Source organism: Hemibagrus wyckioides, linkage group LG03, assembly GCF_019097595.1.
Source record: "Hemibagrus wyckioides isolate EC202008001 linkage group LG03, SWU_Hwy_1.0, whole genome shotgun sequence".
Classification (NCBI taxonomy): domain Eukaryota; kingdom Metazoa; phylum Chordata; class Actinopteri; order Siluriformes; family Bagridae; genus Hemibagrus; species Hemibagrus wyckioides.
Genome location: NC_080712.1, coordinates 28,178,472 through 28,195,040, shown reverse-complemented (window position 1 = coordinate 28,195,040; position 16,569 = coordinate 28,178,472). Strand labels below are relative to the sequence as shown.

Genomic DNA, 16,569 nt, shown 5'->3' with positions numbered 1-16,569 from the left:
GCCAGATAGATGGCGCACAATTGTTTTATTCTTTTTCCATTAAGATTTTCCTTCACCAGAACTAAGCCCAAAATCTTTTTACAGCATGACAATGCTGTTGTTTGCAAAGCGAGGTCCATAAAGAAATGGTTTGTCATGGTTAGTGTGGAAGAATTCGAGCATCCATCACAGAGCACTGACCTCAACCCTACTGATCACCTTTGGGATGAACTGGAATGTGTGGCCTTCTCATCGGGCATTGCCACCTGACCTCCCTAATGCTCATTAGCCTGAATGGGTAACAATCCCCATAGTCTAAAATCTAGTGGAAACCCTTCCCTGAAGAGTGGATGCTGGACAAACTTATATAGAAATATAATAGAAATGTGTTTCTATTTTTGAGCGGAGTGAGGCGCTATTATACACCGATCAGGCACAAAATTATGACCACCTGTCTAATATTGTGTTGGTCCCCCTTTTGCTTACAAAACAGCCCTGATCCATTGAGGCATGGACTCTACTAGATCCCTAAAGGTCTGCTGGGGTATCTGATGCTCATGTTCCCATTGTTGGCGCTTTTGGCGGAGCACAGGGGTCAGCATAGGCACCCTGAATGGTCCCATACGCAACAAACTGTGATGCACTGTGTATTCTGACACCTTTCTATCAGAACCAGCATTAACTTCTTCAGCAATTTTTGCAACAGTAGCTCGTCTGTTGGATCGGATCACACGGGCCAACCTTCACTCCCCATGTGCATCAATGAGCCTCGGCCGGCCATGACCCTGTCACCGGTTCACCACTGTTCCTTCCTCCACTTTTGATAGACACTGACCACTACAGACCGGGAACACCCCACAAGAGCTGCAGTTTTGGAGATGCTCTGATCCAGTCGTCTAGCCATCACAATTTGACCCTGGTCAAACTCGCTCAAATCCTTTACGCTTGTCCATTTTTTTTCCCACTAACAGGTGCCATGATGAGGAGATAATCAGAGTTATTCACTTCACCTGTCAGTGCTCATAATGTTATGGCTGATCAGTGTAGGTCAGGTTACTAGACCAAACCATAAACATTAGACAAAAAAAATGAATAGTGCCTTCATTTAGTATCTATACTTGTGTCTGTTTAGAACACATTATCCATTCATTCTGAAGAATAAGGTTTTGATGAGGTTTTTTTATATAGAGATTGTCACTCACTTGACATGGTTATTATTTAGATTCTATTGCTAATAGAATCTGTTGTTTCTCTCAGATCTGCCGGTTGCAGCAGCATCTTTCGGCCGGAGAGCATCAGCAGGATCTGTTTCGTGAGCAGCCACTCATGTTCGTGTCCTCGCTGTCTCAGCCGCCCTGCCACAGTCTCACAGAGCTCGTCCAGCTGTGCGGGGGCACCGTATGCAGGAGCATTCGCCAGGCTGGCATCTGCATCGGGGAATACAAAGGCAAAAAGCCTGAAGAGACCAAGTGCCTGTCAGAACAGTGGGTTTTAGGTAAGATGTCTCCTATCTGTCTGACCGTAAAGTTGTAGGATTATATTCTGAGATTCTTTTACATCTGAAACTCTTACACTTTTTATGAAAGCATGTTCTTGTTAGTACGTTAACAAATCATTTTGCTCCCTTTCTTGGACAGATTGTGTGACTCATCATGTGCTGCTCCCATATGACAACTACATTCTGGAGTGAAGTGACAGTGTGTCAGTGGAATATTGTGAATTTGTGACATAACACATGTATCATATGTATGTTTGTGGGTTGTGTATTTTGTGTATTTGATGTTTTTCCTGTTGTCTTTTATTGTGCATTACATACTGTTTAATAAAAATAGTCATAATGTGGTTCATAGCCAGGGATTGATTTGAATTCATTTATGTTTACTAAAATCAGAGCTGAGCTTGGGGGCTCTCATTTGATGTAAAGGTACAACAAAGCACAACAAAAAGAGCTGGTGGTGATTTAAAGCAAACTGCTTCAGTAAGACATGCATTCTTTTCAACAGTGTATTGCTCCAGTGGTTGGCTGCTTCATAAGCAAAACCAGTGGTCATTTTGATTTGAGTGAACCAACTGGGGGCCAACGCCATATTACATTCATGTGCATTTAAAGGCAGACATCCCAGTTTTGGCTTGACTCACAGTCTCCGCTCTAATTCATTCCAAAGGTGTTCTATCAGGTTGAGGTCAGGACTCTGTGAAGTTCCTCCACACCAAACTCACTCATCCGTGTCTTTATGGACCTTGCTTTGTACACTGGTGTACAGTCATGTTGGAACAGGAAGGGGTTCATCCCCAAACTGTTCCCACAAAGTTGGGAGCATGAAATTGTCCAAAATGTCTTGGTATGCTGAAGCATTAAGAGTTCCTTTCACTGGAACTAAGGGGCCAACCCCTGAAAAACAACACCTGAATTCAGTGATTTGGAGGGGTGTCCAAAAACTTTTGGCAATATGGTGTATTTGATTACCTTTTTTTTCCACTTCTCACTTTAATGCATGTAGTCAAATTAATCAGAGTAGAAATAAATATACATCAATATAATTATAAATTAATCATTTTAATTGACTTCATTTTATTTTCAATAATAATAACAACAATAATAATTATTATTATTATTATAAATATTTCTTCTTGCACTTTTGAGTGTTTTTGGTGTTTTAACTCATTCACTTCAACTCAGGAAGGGCTGTTAATAAACTGATTAGTTCAAACTGTGAAAGACAATGGGGGCTCTCCATGAGCAGAAGTGAGAAACGCTTGACCGAAACTGGTGCTCACGTGTGTGCTGCATGCTCGGTGTTTCTCACCTTCCCTGCACGCTGTTTATAGTGTAGTATTGCTTAATCACACAAACACACACACATTATATATATATATATATATATATGCATGATAACTATATAATAAACTATATATAATATTGCATGCACGTTACAGAAGAATGAATACGAGGCATGCAATGTGAATGAATGAATGAATGAACGCATGACCTTCACCGTTTCGCCCCCTGCGTTGCCGCACTATTTTACATGCCTGCGTTACGTTAATGTGCGGTTTTAGACGCAGCCCGAAGCTGCCGGCAGTTTCCTTTCACGTGTTTGCTGTGGATTCGAAAAGAGGGGCGTGTAGATGGTCGAGTCCCAAACGCCTTTGCTGCTTCATACCCAAGTGTACTGCAAATGAAGTGTTGGGGGGGGGTTCTTAATTTACTTTCTTGTTGTACTTAGTAAGCCTGGGGGAGAATATGAATTTAAATAGAGAGGGTGCGTGATATGGACTGCTTTATTCCAGAGTATGAAACAACGGCTCGCGCACCCTAGTTGCACAAGAGTGATATATTTGGAACACAGCCCATACTGGAGCCACGGCTACACCAAGAGCAGGCGCTTCCACCAATGGGAGAGCGCGATACTAGTGAGTAGTTGACGTCACCGGGTGCAATATGGGGTCCGTGCTGCGAGTGTAGCGTGACTTTGGTAAAGCGAGAGTAGACAAGTAGATTTGTAGGATTTTTTTTTTAAAGAAACTAATTTGGACTTCGGGTGTTGAGTATCTCAACCTGGAAAGGCGCGTACATTTGTGTTATTTAGACATCTTGCCATTTGGAGTTTGGAGCTCAACTCCGTAGCGTTAACGCTAGCCTCACCTTTGACAAAACCGCGGTAGAAACCCTGTGCGAGTCTATACTGAATTTTACGGTAAACACCAAGCTGATCGGTGGGGGGGGGATTACAGAACTGAGATGGTCATTGATTTGTATGGTGTATTTGCTTTAAAATCAGTTGTTATATTTGAACAAACGTGAAAGCAAGCATTCTGTTTCTAGAGGGATAAATAGGTGCTCATGTGTTGTAGTAATTCGTAAGAAAGTTTGCGGGTAAACTTTCCTAACGCTGATTACATTCTAACGCCGTGGGTTACCGTAAAGCTTGGTGAACACGCGCACTTCCGCGGTTTTGACAGGAGCATGCTTCTGCACTGAGCGTCCGCAAAGTACACATTGTCATGTGTCCGTCGGGGCTTTGAGGGTTTATTGTATTTTAGCAATATATTTTTATATTCTACACAATGTCAGGGTTAGGCTGGAACTTTGTTCAATTTCGGACACTTTCCTTGTAGCCGATGTGGTGTAGCAGCTGCAAGATTTTGCTTCCGCACACTGTGTAAACCGCTCAGCGCCTTTTCTAACGACGTGTTAAGTTCATTACGACTAGTATTTTTTTGTTTGGTTTTGTTTTTCCTCTCTGTGTGCCATATTAAACATGCTGCTGTCGTTGATCGTACACACGTACTCTCTGCGCTACTGCATCCCGGCCGCGGCGATGCTCGGCACTGCGCCGGCGTACCTGCTCTCCTGGGGCGCATGGCGAGCTCTGTCCACTGTCCTGCCGACCAGACTGTACCACATCCTGGACGATCACATCTACACCGTGTACCAGAGCATGGTATTGTTCTTCTTCGAAAATTACACCGGGGTTGAGGTAAGTTTACCGACTCAGTTCATCTATAAACATGAGTATATCCTTCCCACATTACTGATCCATGCAGCTCATCATATACACTGATCAGGCATAACATTATGAGCACTGACAGGTGAGGTGAATAACACTGATGATCTCCTCATCATGGCACCTGTTAGTGGGTGGGATATATTAGGCAGCAAGTCAACATTTTGTCCTCAAAGTTGATGTGTTAGAAGCAGGAAAAATGGGCAAGCGTAAGGATTAGAGCGAGTCAGACAAGGCCCAAATTGTGATGGCTAGACGACTGGAACAGAGCATCTCCAAAACTGCAGCTCTTGTGGGCTGTTCCCGGTCTGGTCAGTGGTCCAAGGAAGGAACAGTGGTGAACTGGCGACAGGGTCAGGGGTGTCCAAGGCTCAATGATGCACCTGGGTAGGGAAGGCTGGCCTGTGTGATCCGATCCAACAGACGAGGTACTGTTGCACATTTTGCTGAAGAACTTAATGCTGGTTCTGATAGAAAGGGGTCAGAATACACAGTGCATGATGGGTCCAGGGCTGTTTTGGCAGCAAAAGAGAGACCAGCACAATATTAGGCAGGTGGTCATAATACTATGCTTGGTTGGTGTATATATTTCAAAGACACAAAGTCTGCTTATGAACTCTTAATTATACAGTTTGACCAGTCTCTTGCTTTATAAGGGTTGCACAATATATCGTTAATCTTAATCGTAACACTAATGCAATTGTGTGTAAAATCTCAGTGGGTAAGTAATAGATCAAGCTTTGGCGTTATCTAACTGTTATCAGGCCTCTGTCGAATCTGATTGGTCAGTAGGTGGTGATTAATTTCTATAACAGCATCTATGACAAGCAGTGACAGAATTATATTAATGCTCTGGAGTAACAGCTTGTTCTCAGGGACTTGTATGCCAAACAATGTTTTTATTCGGGTTAACAAAGTCATTGATATAGTTGTCTGGAAGGATGCCTTTAGCCCCTTAGGTCTGTTTGTTATTAGGTTTAGATTATGTGGAGTGTTTGCTGTACAAGTTCCTGTGAATGAGCTGTTACTATAGAAACAATACAAGTTGTACTGTTATAGAAAATTAATCAACTCGTTTGTGAACAATTGAACATGAGAACTCAATGGCTCTATGGTGTAGGGACTCGAAAACAACAAGAAGAAAATCTGTGCTCTTTTTCTGTAAAGTACTTTGGGTTGAATGACCTGCAGAACAAGTTCAGTCGTTTGGCAACACACTTAAACATTGCCATAAAGGTGTGACCTGCCACCATGACAGTGCTGTTAATGAAATGTTTTTAGATACCATCAATAGCTATAGTACAGAAATACAATTCTCTTTATCTCATTATCAAGAAGTGCTGTTATTTAGGTCTAGGTGATGAAGCAAATCGAAGCAGGATGTGCAAAGTTCAGTTTAGCTTTAATTCACTTGGGTTTATATGCTGCATATTTATTAATAGACCACACATTCAGTGATGAATACTAACAATGAATGAAGAAAATCTAATCTCATAGCCAAGTATATTAGGTGGGGTTTTTTGCTACCTAGAAAAGCAGTTAAAAACCTCTAGTCTATTTGGATAGAAAATTTAATACAAAGACATTCACTTAATTTTCTCAGCCCTAGTCCTGGATTTGCAGTACCATATGCCCTCTCAACTCTCATTAACTCACTTCAACCTGAAGAAGGGCTTCTTAGTTCAAGATGTTTTGCATCGATTACGCCAGAGCAGGAAATGTCCAGTGGGTGGTATATAGTAACCAGAAACACAAGCCATAATAGCTACGATTTTTTTGTCTGTCTGTTAGTTTAATTGAAATGTAAAACCTTAGTATTTTAGGGTTGCTTCCATTACAGCAATCCTGAGACCACATATGGTGTAGCCATTATGTATTTCAATAACACAAGCAGAGGTTAATATTTGAACGTGTAGCAATAAGATTTACACAAGCTTCTGGAAATCACAGTGTGAAAATGAACTGTACATGTAATGAGCACATATTGAATGTCAGACCTGGTGTGTTTATAGCTCAGGACACATGGAAATGAAATCAAACTTTCTGTGAAGCTTCATTGTGACTTTTAATAAGCAGATGGTTATATCCGTAATAAGCATGATATGACTTATAAGGGATGTGGTAGCTTAGTGGGTAAGGTGTTGGACTACTGATGGAAAGGTTGTGAGTTGAAATCCCAGGTCCACCAAGCTTCCACTGCTGAACCCCTGAGCAAGGCCCTTAACCCTCAATTGCTCTGGATAAGGGCGTATGCCAGCAATGTGAATGCATGAGGAAAAATGGAAGTGAAAGTTCCTAATGCTGATGTTAATGTCTTCATGTGTATTTTTGCTGCAGATTTTGTCAGATATATATTGTTTTTCTTCCTTCATTCTCATGTAGTTTTGTTATTATCAAATACATAGATTATTATTTATGGAGACATACCAAAGAGGAAAGAGAATGTCATCTATCTCTCCAACCATCAATCCACAGGCAAGTCTTGGTGAAGAGCCATATTGCTTATTTGTGGTCAACCATTAATAACCTATATATTAGCAATATAAATCCTGTCTATGAAATCCTAGGATTTATTAACTGAATGTTGCTTTAATATATATCTTTTTTTCCCCCCCGTGCCATAGCGGATTGGATCATTGCTGATATGCTAGCAATTCGCCAAAATGCACTCGGCCATGTAAGATATGTGTTAAAAGATGGTCTGAAGTGGCTTCCATTGTACGGCTGGTATTTCTCTCAGGTATTGCATGCTTACTTGTAAAACATCGTCTTTATTAACTGCAGTTATGGTAAGCATTACAGGAATCTTATTTATCTTTTAAAGCATGGCGGTGTGTACGTCAAGCGGAGCGCCAAGTTTGATGAAAAGGCCATGAGAAGGAAACTCCGCACTCAGGTTGATGTAGGAACACCAGTGAGTATGAAATACTGGACAGCATTTCCTTATTAAAACAAGGACATTACACTCAACCAGCAGTGGTGTGAGTCTCTTTCAGAGCGTATGCCACAGAACCTCAATACGGTCATACAAGTAGCAAATAATTACACTTTTCACAATTCACTCACTACTGATCTAGTGCAATGAGATTCAAGCCTGATTGAATTTAGTTACTATTTTAAAAAAAAAGTAGACTATGACGTCTAAGACAAAGGTCTTATTTGCTTAGAGACGGAGAAAGGAAAAAAGGAAAAGCTGGTAACTGTTGTAGCTGCTATAACTTATAATGGAAAACAAGCCCTTGCTCTATCACACACATTACACAACATTACTTGTTACTCATAAAAAGTATGACACACAAAACACGGACTTTTACACTTCATCTATAAAGAAGAGAAATCTGTTTTGATTCATAAAGATCTTGCCCTGTAATTCTATGTGTGTCTTGTAGACTGATTGACTTCTGATCTGAACCCGTAGCGATGCGGTGTATCAACATATCATACAATACTGCATTCTGACAAAACATTTAACATACTGCATAATAAAGTAGGCTTTTCATCATAAAATACTACCGAGTAAACAAATTCTCTGCATTAAGCAGCTTCTTGTTTATCTATTGGGAATTTTTTCAGGTATTTTCTGAACTAGCACATCAGTAAAAGCCTGACCAGAGAGCTAATGTTTAATTCTGTTTCATTTTAATGTGCATATTCTGCATTTCTTTTGTGTTATATGCTGCTAAGAATCTGAAGGGAGTTTCAGTGATTGTACTTTCATAACTTTGAATGTTTTAGTCAGTGAAACTTTAGGCACATATTCAGGCTACGCTTATTTTTGCTGTATCACATTGAGACTATAAGTGCATCTTTTACACGTCTACTAAAAAGGCGTTCTTGTGTACTTGGCTTGCTTTTTTTTTAACCCCAATATAGAGATCTCTCCAAGCTTACATTTGATTCATGACACTTTTTCTTTACTGGGTGAAATGTTCTGGACATTTTATATGATTTCTCATGAAGGTTCTGTGACTGACTGGAAAAAATAGGCTTTATTGCTAAATGACCTTTTCCCATGACACTATTTATGATCCCGTGATAGTTGATGGGATGGAGCAAAGACTTTTAAGTGGTAATATCGGGCATTTCCGAGTGATTTTTCTTTAATTCCTCAGAGGCTTAGATTTATGCTTCTGTAAAAATTGTTGCAGCCATATAAACATCTAATGCTTCAAACATATACACATCCCTCATGTCTGTGCTCTGGTCTACTGTTTTCTCCACAGATGTATCTTGTCATATTCCCTGAGGGAACACGCTACAACCCTGAATTTAAGGAAGTCATCAAGGCCAGTCAGGCCTTTGCTGCGAAAGAAGGTACTTGTGTCTGTGACACATTGGTATTTTTTCCACATCGGGTATCTTCAGCTGTCTTGTTCAGTGTTCCATGGGGCTAAACATTCCTGGCTGTTTGTATTTGATTAGATATTAGATGGAGGGTAAGGTTTTGTTTTGCTGATTAGACTGAGCCACACTAGGATTACAGTAGTAGTTGCACGAATAATATTAGGGTGTGCTAGAAACATTCTGGTCTTAAAACTATTCTGTAATAATTACCAAATTTTGCATTATCTTTCTAGTGACATGTAGTAACTGGAAATAGTGGATCTTATTGAAATTGTACAGTCAAATCAGGTTATAAAACAGCCATACAGCAAGTTTCTTACTGGTGATTTTAGCCTTAAATGGTTTAAGTAAAACAAAATGAATCAGCAAAACTGATTTGAGCAAAAAGGTTTGGGGTCCTTGTTTTCAGTAAAAGAACATTTTAATGTTACATCATACAAATACATTCAAGACGAGTTTGTGCTTCAGGTGTAGTGGCCCACATATGGGTATGATGGTTGGGTGTCCGTAAACATTTGGCCAAAATTGTGCATCACAGGCTTCATTTCAAGAGAGAGAGAGAAATGTTTAGTAAGCTCTGTTACTATGTCCAGATCGGTTTTCTTTTCCTGTTGGTTGAACACCTTGTTGAACATTTGTTTGTTTTTTATGACTCTCCTAGGGCTTTCTGTACTGAAACACATTCTGACGCCAAGAATGAAGGCATCACATGTAGCAGTAGAGTCCATGAAGGAGCACCTGGACGCTGTTTACGATATCACAGTGGCTTATGAAGGAACACTGACTGCTGATGGGAAAAGACGCTCTGCCCCCTCAATGCCAGGTACACTGACACGCTTCACATACTTCTAATACAGACAGATCTACTATAAAAACTATCAATCTTCTAAATGTCGTATTGTACAGATGATGTACATAATTTAGTTTGTTAAAGGGGCCAGGTCATTGAATACACCGATCAGGCATAACATTATGAGCAGTGAGAGGTGAAGTGAATAACGCTGATTATCTCCTCATCATGGCACCTGTTAGTGGGTGGGATATATTAGGCAGTAAGTGAACATTTTGTCCTCAAAGTTGACGTGTTAGAAGCAGGAAAAATGGGCAAGAGTAAGGATTTGAGCGAGTTTGATGAAGGGCCAAATTGTGATGGCTAGACGACTGGATCAGAGCATCTCCAAAACTGCAGCTCTTGTGGGGTGTTCCCGGTCTGCAGTGGTCAGTATCTGAGTCCAAGGAAGGAACAGTGGTGAACCAGTGACAGGGTCATGGGCGGCCAAGGCTCATGGATGCATGTAGGGAGCGAAGGTTGGCCTGTGTGATCCAATCCAACAGACGAGCTACTGTTGCTCAAATTGCTGAAGAAGTTAATGCTGGTTCTGATAGAAAGGTGTCAGAATACACAGTGCATGATGGGTCAGGGCTGTTTTGGCAGCAAACGGGGGATTAACACAATATTAGGCAGGTGGTCATAATGTTATGCCTGGTCAGTGTATAAATGCTGTAAGGCTTCAGAATTAGATCTGAAAGGGTAAATTGCTTGTCAGTGTTTGTTAATTCCATGTACAATCAGGTTCCTAGAATACATAAATATGGATTTCCTGTTGCGTCTTATAAACAGGAAGTTACAGGCATGCTATCTTCCCGCGCCTATTTTCCCCCAAAACATTAAAGCCATCACTTGTTATGCAAAAAAACATCCTGTTTTTGTACAGGAATAAACAGCATAGGTATTGTTATTGATACGACTAAACATTCTTCACATGTTAATCAAGTGCTTTAGTCATTGCATAAGGGTGAGTCAGTAATATCAGTATATTTGTGTTTTTAAATTTAGATTTCCTGATCGCTCCTCAGCAGGTGTGCACATTTTAGATTGTATTGTCTGGCATTTGCCTTTGAGTATTTATCACAAACTTTAGAGAATGCTTAACATGGATCATGTATATTACATTCTTTAAAAATCTCAATTAGAAGCTTGTTATTGTTGTGAACTTTGAGTGAGTTTGTAAGTTTTTGACTGTTTCTCACACACCAGTGTGCTGCAAGGATTAAAATGATATCCCTTCGCTTGCATACCTTGTTCAGATATTCACAACTCATTCCTGATATCTAGCTGAACAGAAAAGGCAATTTGTCTTTTTCATTCTTTATGAATTATTATTTAGATAAAGAAAAGATGGAAAATCAATTTTCTCTTCCAGTTCTTCTACACTAATTGTTTCTTAAAATAATATTTAAAAAGCCCGAAATGTTAAATTAAATTAAATGTTAATAGAGTCTAATTAATGTGCTTAATTAATGCAACAATGCTATTAGGACATTATAAACATACAGTGAATATACACCGATCAGGCATAACTTTATGATCACTTTCAGGTGAAGTGAATAACACTGATGATCTCCTCATCATGGCACCTGTTAGTGGGTGGGATATATTAGACAGCAAGTCAACATTTTGTCCTCAAAGTTGATGTGTTAGAAGCAGGAAAAATGGACAAGCATAAGGATTTGAGCGAGTTTGATGAAGGGCTAAATTGTGATGGCTAGACAACTGGATCAGAGCATCTCCAAAACTGCAGCTCTTGTGGGGTTTCCCAGTCTGCAGTGGTCAGTATCTATCAAAAGTGGTCCAAGGAAGGAACAGTAATGAACCGGCGACAGGGTCATGGGCAGCCAAGGCTCATTGATTCACTTGGGGAGCGAAGGCTGGCCCGTGTGAGCCGATCCAACAGAGGTACTGTTGCCAAGAAGTTAATGCTGGTTCTGATAGAAAGGTGTCAGAATACATGACGGGTCATGGCTGTTTTGGCAGCAAAAAGAGGATTAACACAATATTAGGCAGGTGGTCATAATGTTGTGCCTGATTGGTGTATATTTCATGTTTATATTTTGTTGTTTGTCCTGCATTTTTGAATCTTTTGCACTCACAATATGCAATTTTTACATAAAATCAGTTTTGCTCTTTTTTAGTACTCTCCTCTATTTTTTTTTTTTAAACTAAATTTAAATGACACTTTATTTTGAAGGGATTCAAAGTTTAGACTAGTGAAGTAGGTTGTTCCAGTCTTGATGATTTTGACTAGCTGTGTGATCGTTCCATATTGAGTAAAATATCTATGTAGCTTTATTTTTTTATTTTATTTTTTTATTTATTTATTTATTTTTTAAGTTTAATTTTTGTCATACTTTAGAAGGTTTTTCTCAAAGATATGTATGTATTTTTCTTAAAGCTTTTTCCTTGTAAATGTATTTCTTTTATACCAAAGCTGTTAAGGGGAGATGAAGTCAGGGCTCTGTGTACAACATTGCAAAAAACCTATTGCAACACCATGTCTTCATGGAGCTTACTTTGTGCACAGGGGCATTGTCAAGTAAAGGGAAACTGTACTGATATGGATGTGATGGTCAAGTGTCTTCGCTATATACTCGGTATCCTCTCTGTCAATTTTAACAGGAACATCATGTTTTTCTAGTATTGAGTGAGTGAATGCAAGGTATCTATGTAGCTTTCCATTTTTAAGGTGTTTTGATGTAACGATTGAATATTTCCTACACAGTCTTATACTGCCATGATTTCAAGTGACATTGACTATATTATTAATTGTTAATGTTTGTCACTCTTCAAGCAATCTAGCAATTTTTGGATTCAAATGTCAGTCCAGTTTGAAAAGAGTGACATGCAAAATCATCACAGAAGATTTCCGCCTTACAGAAAGCTGCTCCAGCTACTAGATTTATATTTTAAACCTAATGACTCTCAACAGCGCCACTCCATGGCTTTACTTCTTTGCTGTATTTCTAATGAATAATCTGTAACCTTAACTTGTTTCTTGTTAACAGAGTTCCTTTGTAAAGAATGCCCCAGAGTGCACATCTACTTTGAGCGTGTGGACATAAGGGAGATTCCTGCAGAGCCAGTTTTCTTCCGCAGATGGCTTCATGATAGATTTGAGATTAAGGATAAGTACGTGTTTCTCATTCCTGTGCTATATTACACCAGATTATTTCTGGTGCCAAATGACTAAGCAAGCATTGTTTTGTTTTTTTTACCTTCTTTTAGGTTGCTGACGTCCTTCTACGAGTCTGAAGACCCCAACAAAAAATGCAAGTTTCCAGGAGAAGGTCGAAGGTCACCGCTCAGCCTCAGAAAGACACTGCCGTCATTGCTGGTGTTGAGCAGCCTCACTTTGCCAATGCTGTTAACCGAGTCAGGTAGAAAACTCTATGCGAAAACCTGGCTCTACGGGACGCTCCTGGGATGGCTGTGGGTTCATATACGACCATGAGGTAAAAGAATCCACTGACATCCTGCCAGCTCACATCCACACGAGGAGACCGGTGCTGGTTAAATTCTTGTGTTTTCAGCCAGCCGTGCTGTGACATCTTTGGGATATTTTTTAATCCCCCGTGTATTAGGGCAAAGAGGTGTTTGCTGGAGGATGACCACATGTCGTCTCTTTATTCATTGCATCTTTGGTTTTGAAAGCTTTTTTTGGTTTTACAATCTTAGTGTATTGTCTACATTGGTTGTCTTGCTATTCTGAGCTGGAAATAAAAAGCAGAATTTTAAATGGGCTTGACATGCTTATACATATACATGATGATTTTATTGTGTTCAGCTTTCCACACAAGTACTCATATTATTAATGGCATTTTTTTGGTTCTGATCATTTTTTTAATTAACGCTTTTGTTAAAATTACATTCATTTATGATTGTGTTGGTTGAAATCATGGAATTTGTTTATTTTTGCATGATATTTTGGTTTGTTTACACATCCAGTGTGCTTTATTTCTTCGTTTTGATTAGAAATCGGTTTGTTTGGGCTTTTTTTTTTTTTTATGATACAATTGATTGTATCATACAATATTGCCAAACTTCAGGATGCAGGAGCAATATATTGTCACTAAATACTTATCTTTATATATATATAAATATAATATGCAGTAAAATGCAACAGAGGAGCATTTCACTGTACTCTGCCTTTAACATGCAAAATGAACCCTGTTACCTCAGCCTTGGTTGTTCACAAATCCAGTGTAAATACCTGTATAAGTTTTACAGATTGCTTTAAAATGTATTAATACCACAATGGGTTCCAGTATTATGCAATATCGGGGTGAAAAACCCTCAAAAGACAATTGACCGCTTACATCTCAGCATTTTACACTCAACACTTATTCTGCTCAGAGTAGTCTCATTTTAGAAGTCCATGAAAATACTATTCTGATGTGTGTATCTGTTTAGGCATGTGGTGACATTTAAATAATGGGAAATAATAGAGGGGGGGGCACTGAAAGAACCTGTTCATCTATGTGTGTCCAATCAGCCAATCATGTGGCAACAGTGCAATGCAGAGAACCATGATAGATTTTATATTCATGTGCGTGTTATGTCTTGTTACTGACTAAGCTGCTGTAACACAAGCATTTCCCTCATGGGATCAGTAAAATCTATCTATCTATCTATCTATCTGTCTGTCTGTCTGCCTGCCTGCAGTTATTGTTCACTTCTATCTGTCTGTCTGTCTATCTATTTATCTATCTTTAGTTACTGTTCATATCTATCTGCCTGCCTGCCTGTCAGTCAGTCAGTCAGTCAAGAGCTTCAGTTATTGTTCACATCCAACATTTGAATGGGGCAGAAATCTCGGTGACTTTAACTGGACAATGTCGTTTCATCCTTCCATCTTTGTAGACTCTAGGTTTGGCGTGTTGTGAGTTCTGAGATGCTTTTCTAATCGCCACAGTTGTGAAGACTTGTTATTTGAGTTACTATAGATTTCCTATCAGATTGAACCAGCCTGTCCATTGTCTGTCTCGACAAGCCATTTCTACCCACAGAACTGCTGTTTTTTGTTTTGTTTTCGCACCATTCTCTGAAAACTCTTTGTTCAATGAGCTTGAAGCTTGAAATCTGGCACTAACATCTTGATCTATACAATTGATGCATTGTGCTACTGCCACATGCCACACTGGCTGATTGCATGAGTGAGCAGGAGAACAGGAGGTCTTATTAAAGTGGTCACTTGGAAGATGTCTTCAAGAAAACTACTGCCAATTTTTTTTAAAAAAGAGAGGGAGAGCGAGTTTACTGGCCTGGCACCCTTTCACAACTGATTTAAACCTAATTAAGGCCATGTCGGTTGTTCTCAAGCATGAAATTTATGGATTCTGTTGAACGAGGGCTGGAACGAATGGTGACTATACGAAACTAAATGTTTTGAAAAGCTAAAAAAAAAATATATATATATTGCATTTGAACCAAATTCCTAATAATTGTGTACATTGCTATTTTATAAATTTTTGTCCATAATCAAGCCAAGAGGAAACCCAATTATTGTGTATTGTGAACGTAGTGTAATTTCCATTCACTTAATGACCATACATCGTTATATGTCTGTGGAAAAAATGTTTTCGATTGCCTTCCATGAATAATTTGGTTCCATGAAAGATTTGCTCCGATACATAAACACGAGAATAGATGTGTGGTTCAAACACGATTTCACCAAAACTCACATCCTTCAAGATTCCATTAGTTTATCCGTGAGTTTAGTCCACATGTAGCTATTTATTCATCTGTATCGCAAAATAAAGGAAAAAAGATCTACCTCTAAATGTCTATCCACAGACTGTATACAGTAATATTATATAATAGTGTGCAGTATGAATGCTTCCTTCCTTCATTTTATGAAATGAATGAATAAACCACAAGTCCATAAATAAATAAACCAAGTCCTAAAACCTTTTAAATTGACACCTATATTGTAATGAATTGTTGATGGATTTAAAATGTCTTTTAAATGGCTCTAAGGGGGGGGGACAGGACTATAATGTACCTGATGAAATGTTTGGGTGATGAACCCCTTTAATGTTTGATGATGTACTGAGTGAAGATTGCATTTGTGACCTGTTTTTAATTTTTTTTGCATATGTATTTGCCTTTTTTCTACCCTTTTGTTTCTTTTACATTTGTTAAATGTGCTTATTTATGATTGACAATGACTGTGTTAGGTGGGCTCATGTGTTTGGGACTATTTTTTAATTTGGATTTCCTAAATAATATCACTGCAGCAATTAGCAATTTTTCTATCAGCAGTGTTTCGACATTTATATCCAACACATCACTGGTACTTAAATGACCGTAATAATCTCTCAGAAACTCAGAAAACACAGAATTGTCAGTGTTGCTGATGATCTAAGTGCTGATTGAATGTACAGTGTATGCTAAAAATTGACTGGAATTTCATTCCTTATTACATAAATAACAACAACAAACAAGAACAGGAAAACAAATCAGGACAACAACAGGAAAAGTGTGAACGTAAGCCGGTGTGAGCAAATGAGTCAGTTTATGTGGATATTGTTAAATGTTCCGATGTTCCTGCAGAGGATGAAACCTGTTGACGCTGTTTCATTAGCAAGCACAGGGTCATATCGTCTCCTGATATGATCCAGTAAATCGCACAGATTATTTCCAGTAACAGTCAGGAAAGGACAAACGGAGATGAGTTTGTCAGGAAGTTCCTTCTCGGTACCATGTTTGCGTCCTCACTATGACTTCACTGTAAATTATTTTACCAAATAGGCACAATGACGAACAAAACCTTCACTGTTCAATCTCTGCCGCTGCTGCTAGGTCTGCAACTCTTGTTTTCTCTTCTTTTTTTTTTTTTTTTCCATCATTGTAACGTTGTCATACTCACTATCGTGTATAAGAAAGCAAACATTACCTGTT

General features: G+C 39.1%; 2 protein-coding genes across 4 annotated transcripts in view; both read left to right on the top strand.

Moving 5' to 3' along the window:
- Positions 1 to 1,790, top strand: part of mcph1 (microcephalin 1) — a 32,908-nt gene extending 31,118 nt beyond the window's left edge. The window contains exons 15-16 of one of the 3 annotated variants that reach the window (XM_058381381.1): positions 1,237 to 1,474; positions 1,617 to 1,790. In XM_058381381.1, the coding sequence (XP_058237364.1) occupies positions 1,237 to 1,474 (238 nt within the window). In that variant the 3' untranslated portion in view covers positions 1,617 to 1,790. The remainder of the gene's footprint in view (positions 1 to 1,236; positions 1,475 to 1,616) is intronic. The other 2 variants (XM_058381376.1, XM_058381371.1) reach the window with 2 other exon arrangements.
- Positions 1,791 to 3,386: 1,596 nt separating this feature from the next.
- agpat5 (1-acylglycerol-3-phosphate O-acyltransferase 5 (lysophosphatidic acid acyltransferase, epsilon)) lies at positions 3,387 to 16,532 on the top strand. Its single transcript, XM_058381397.1, has 8 exons — positions 3,387 to 4,460; positions 6,893 to 6,962; positions 7,112 to 7,227; positions 7,312 to 7,401; positions 8,711 to 8,801; positions 9,493 to 9,654; positions 12,675 to 12,798; positions 12,895 to 16,532. Exons 1-8 carry the CDS (start codon positions 4,242 to 4,244, stop codon positions 13,118 to 13,120), a joined length of 1,098 nt encoding a protein of 365 aa, XP_058237380.1. The 5' UTR covers positions 3,387 to 4,241; the 3' UTR covers positions 13,121 to 16,532.
- Positions 16,533 to 16,569: the final 37 nt, after the last annotated feature.

Bases quoted from the DNA above. Each gene is read 5' to 3' on its own strand.
- agpat5 (XM_058381397.1), top strand. From the start codon at position 4,242: ATGCTGCTGTCGTTGATCGTACACACGTACTCTCTGCGCTACTGCATC. The intron at 4,461-6,892 runs GTAAGTTTACCG...TCAAATACATAG, and splicing joins AAAATTACACCGGGGTTGAG to ATTATTATTTATGGAGACAT. The intron at 8,802-9,492 runs GTACTTGTGTCT...TGACTCTCCTAG, and splicing joins GGCCTTTGCTGCGAAAGAAG to GGCTTTCTGTACTGAAACAC.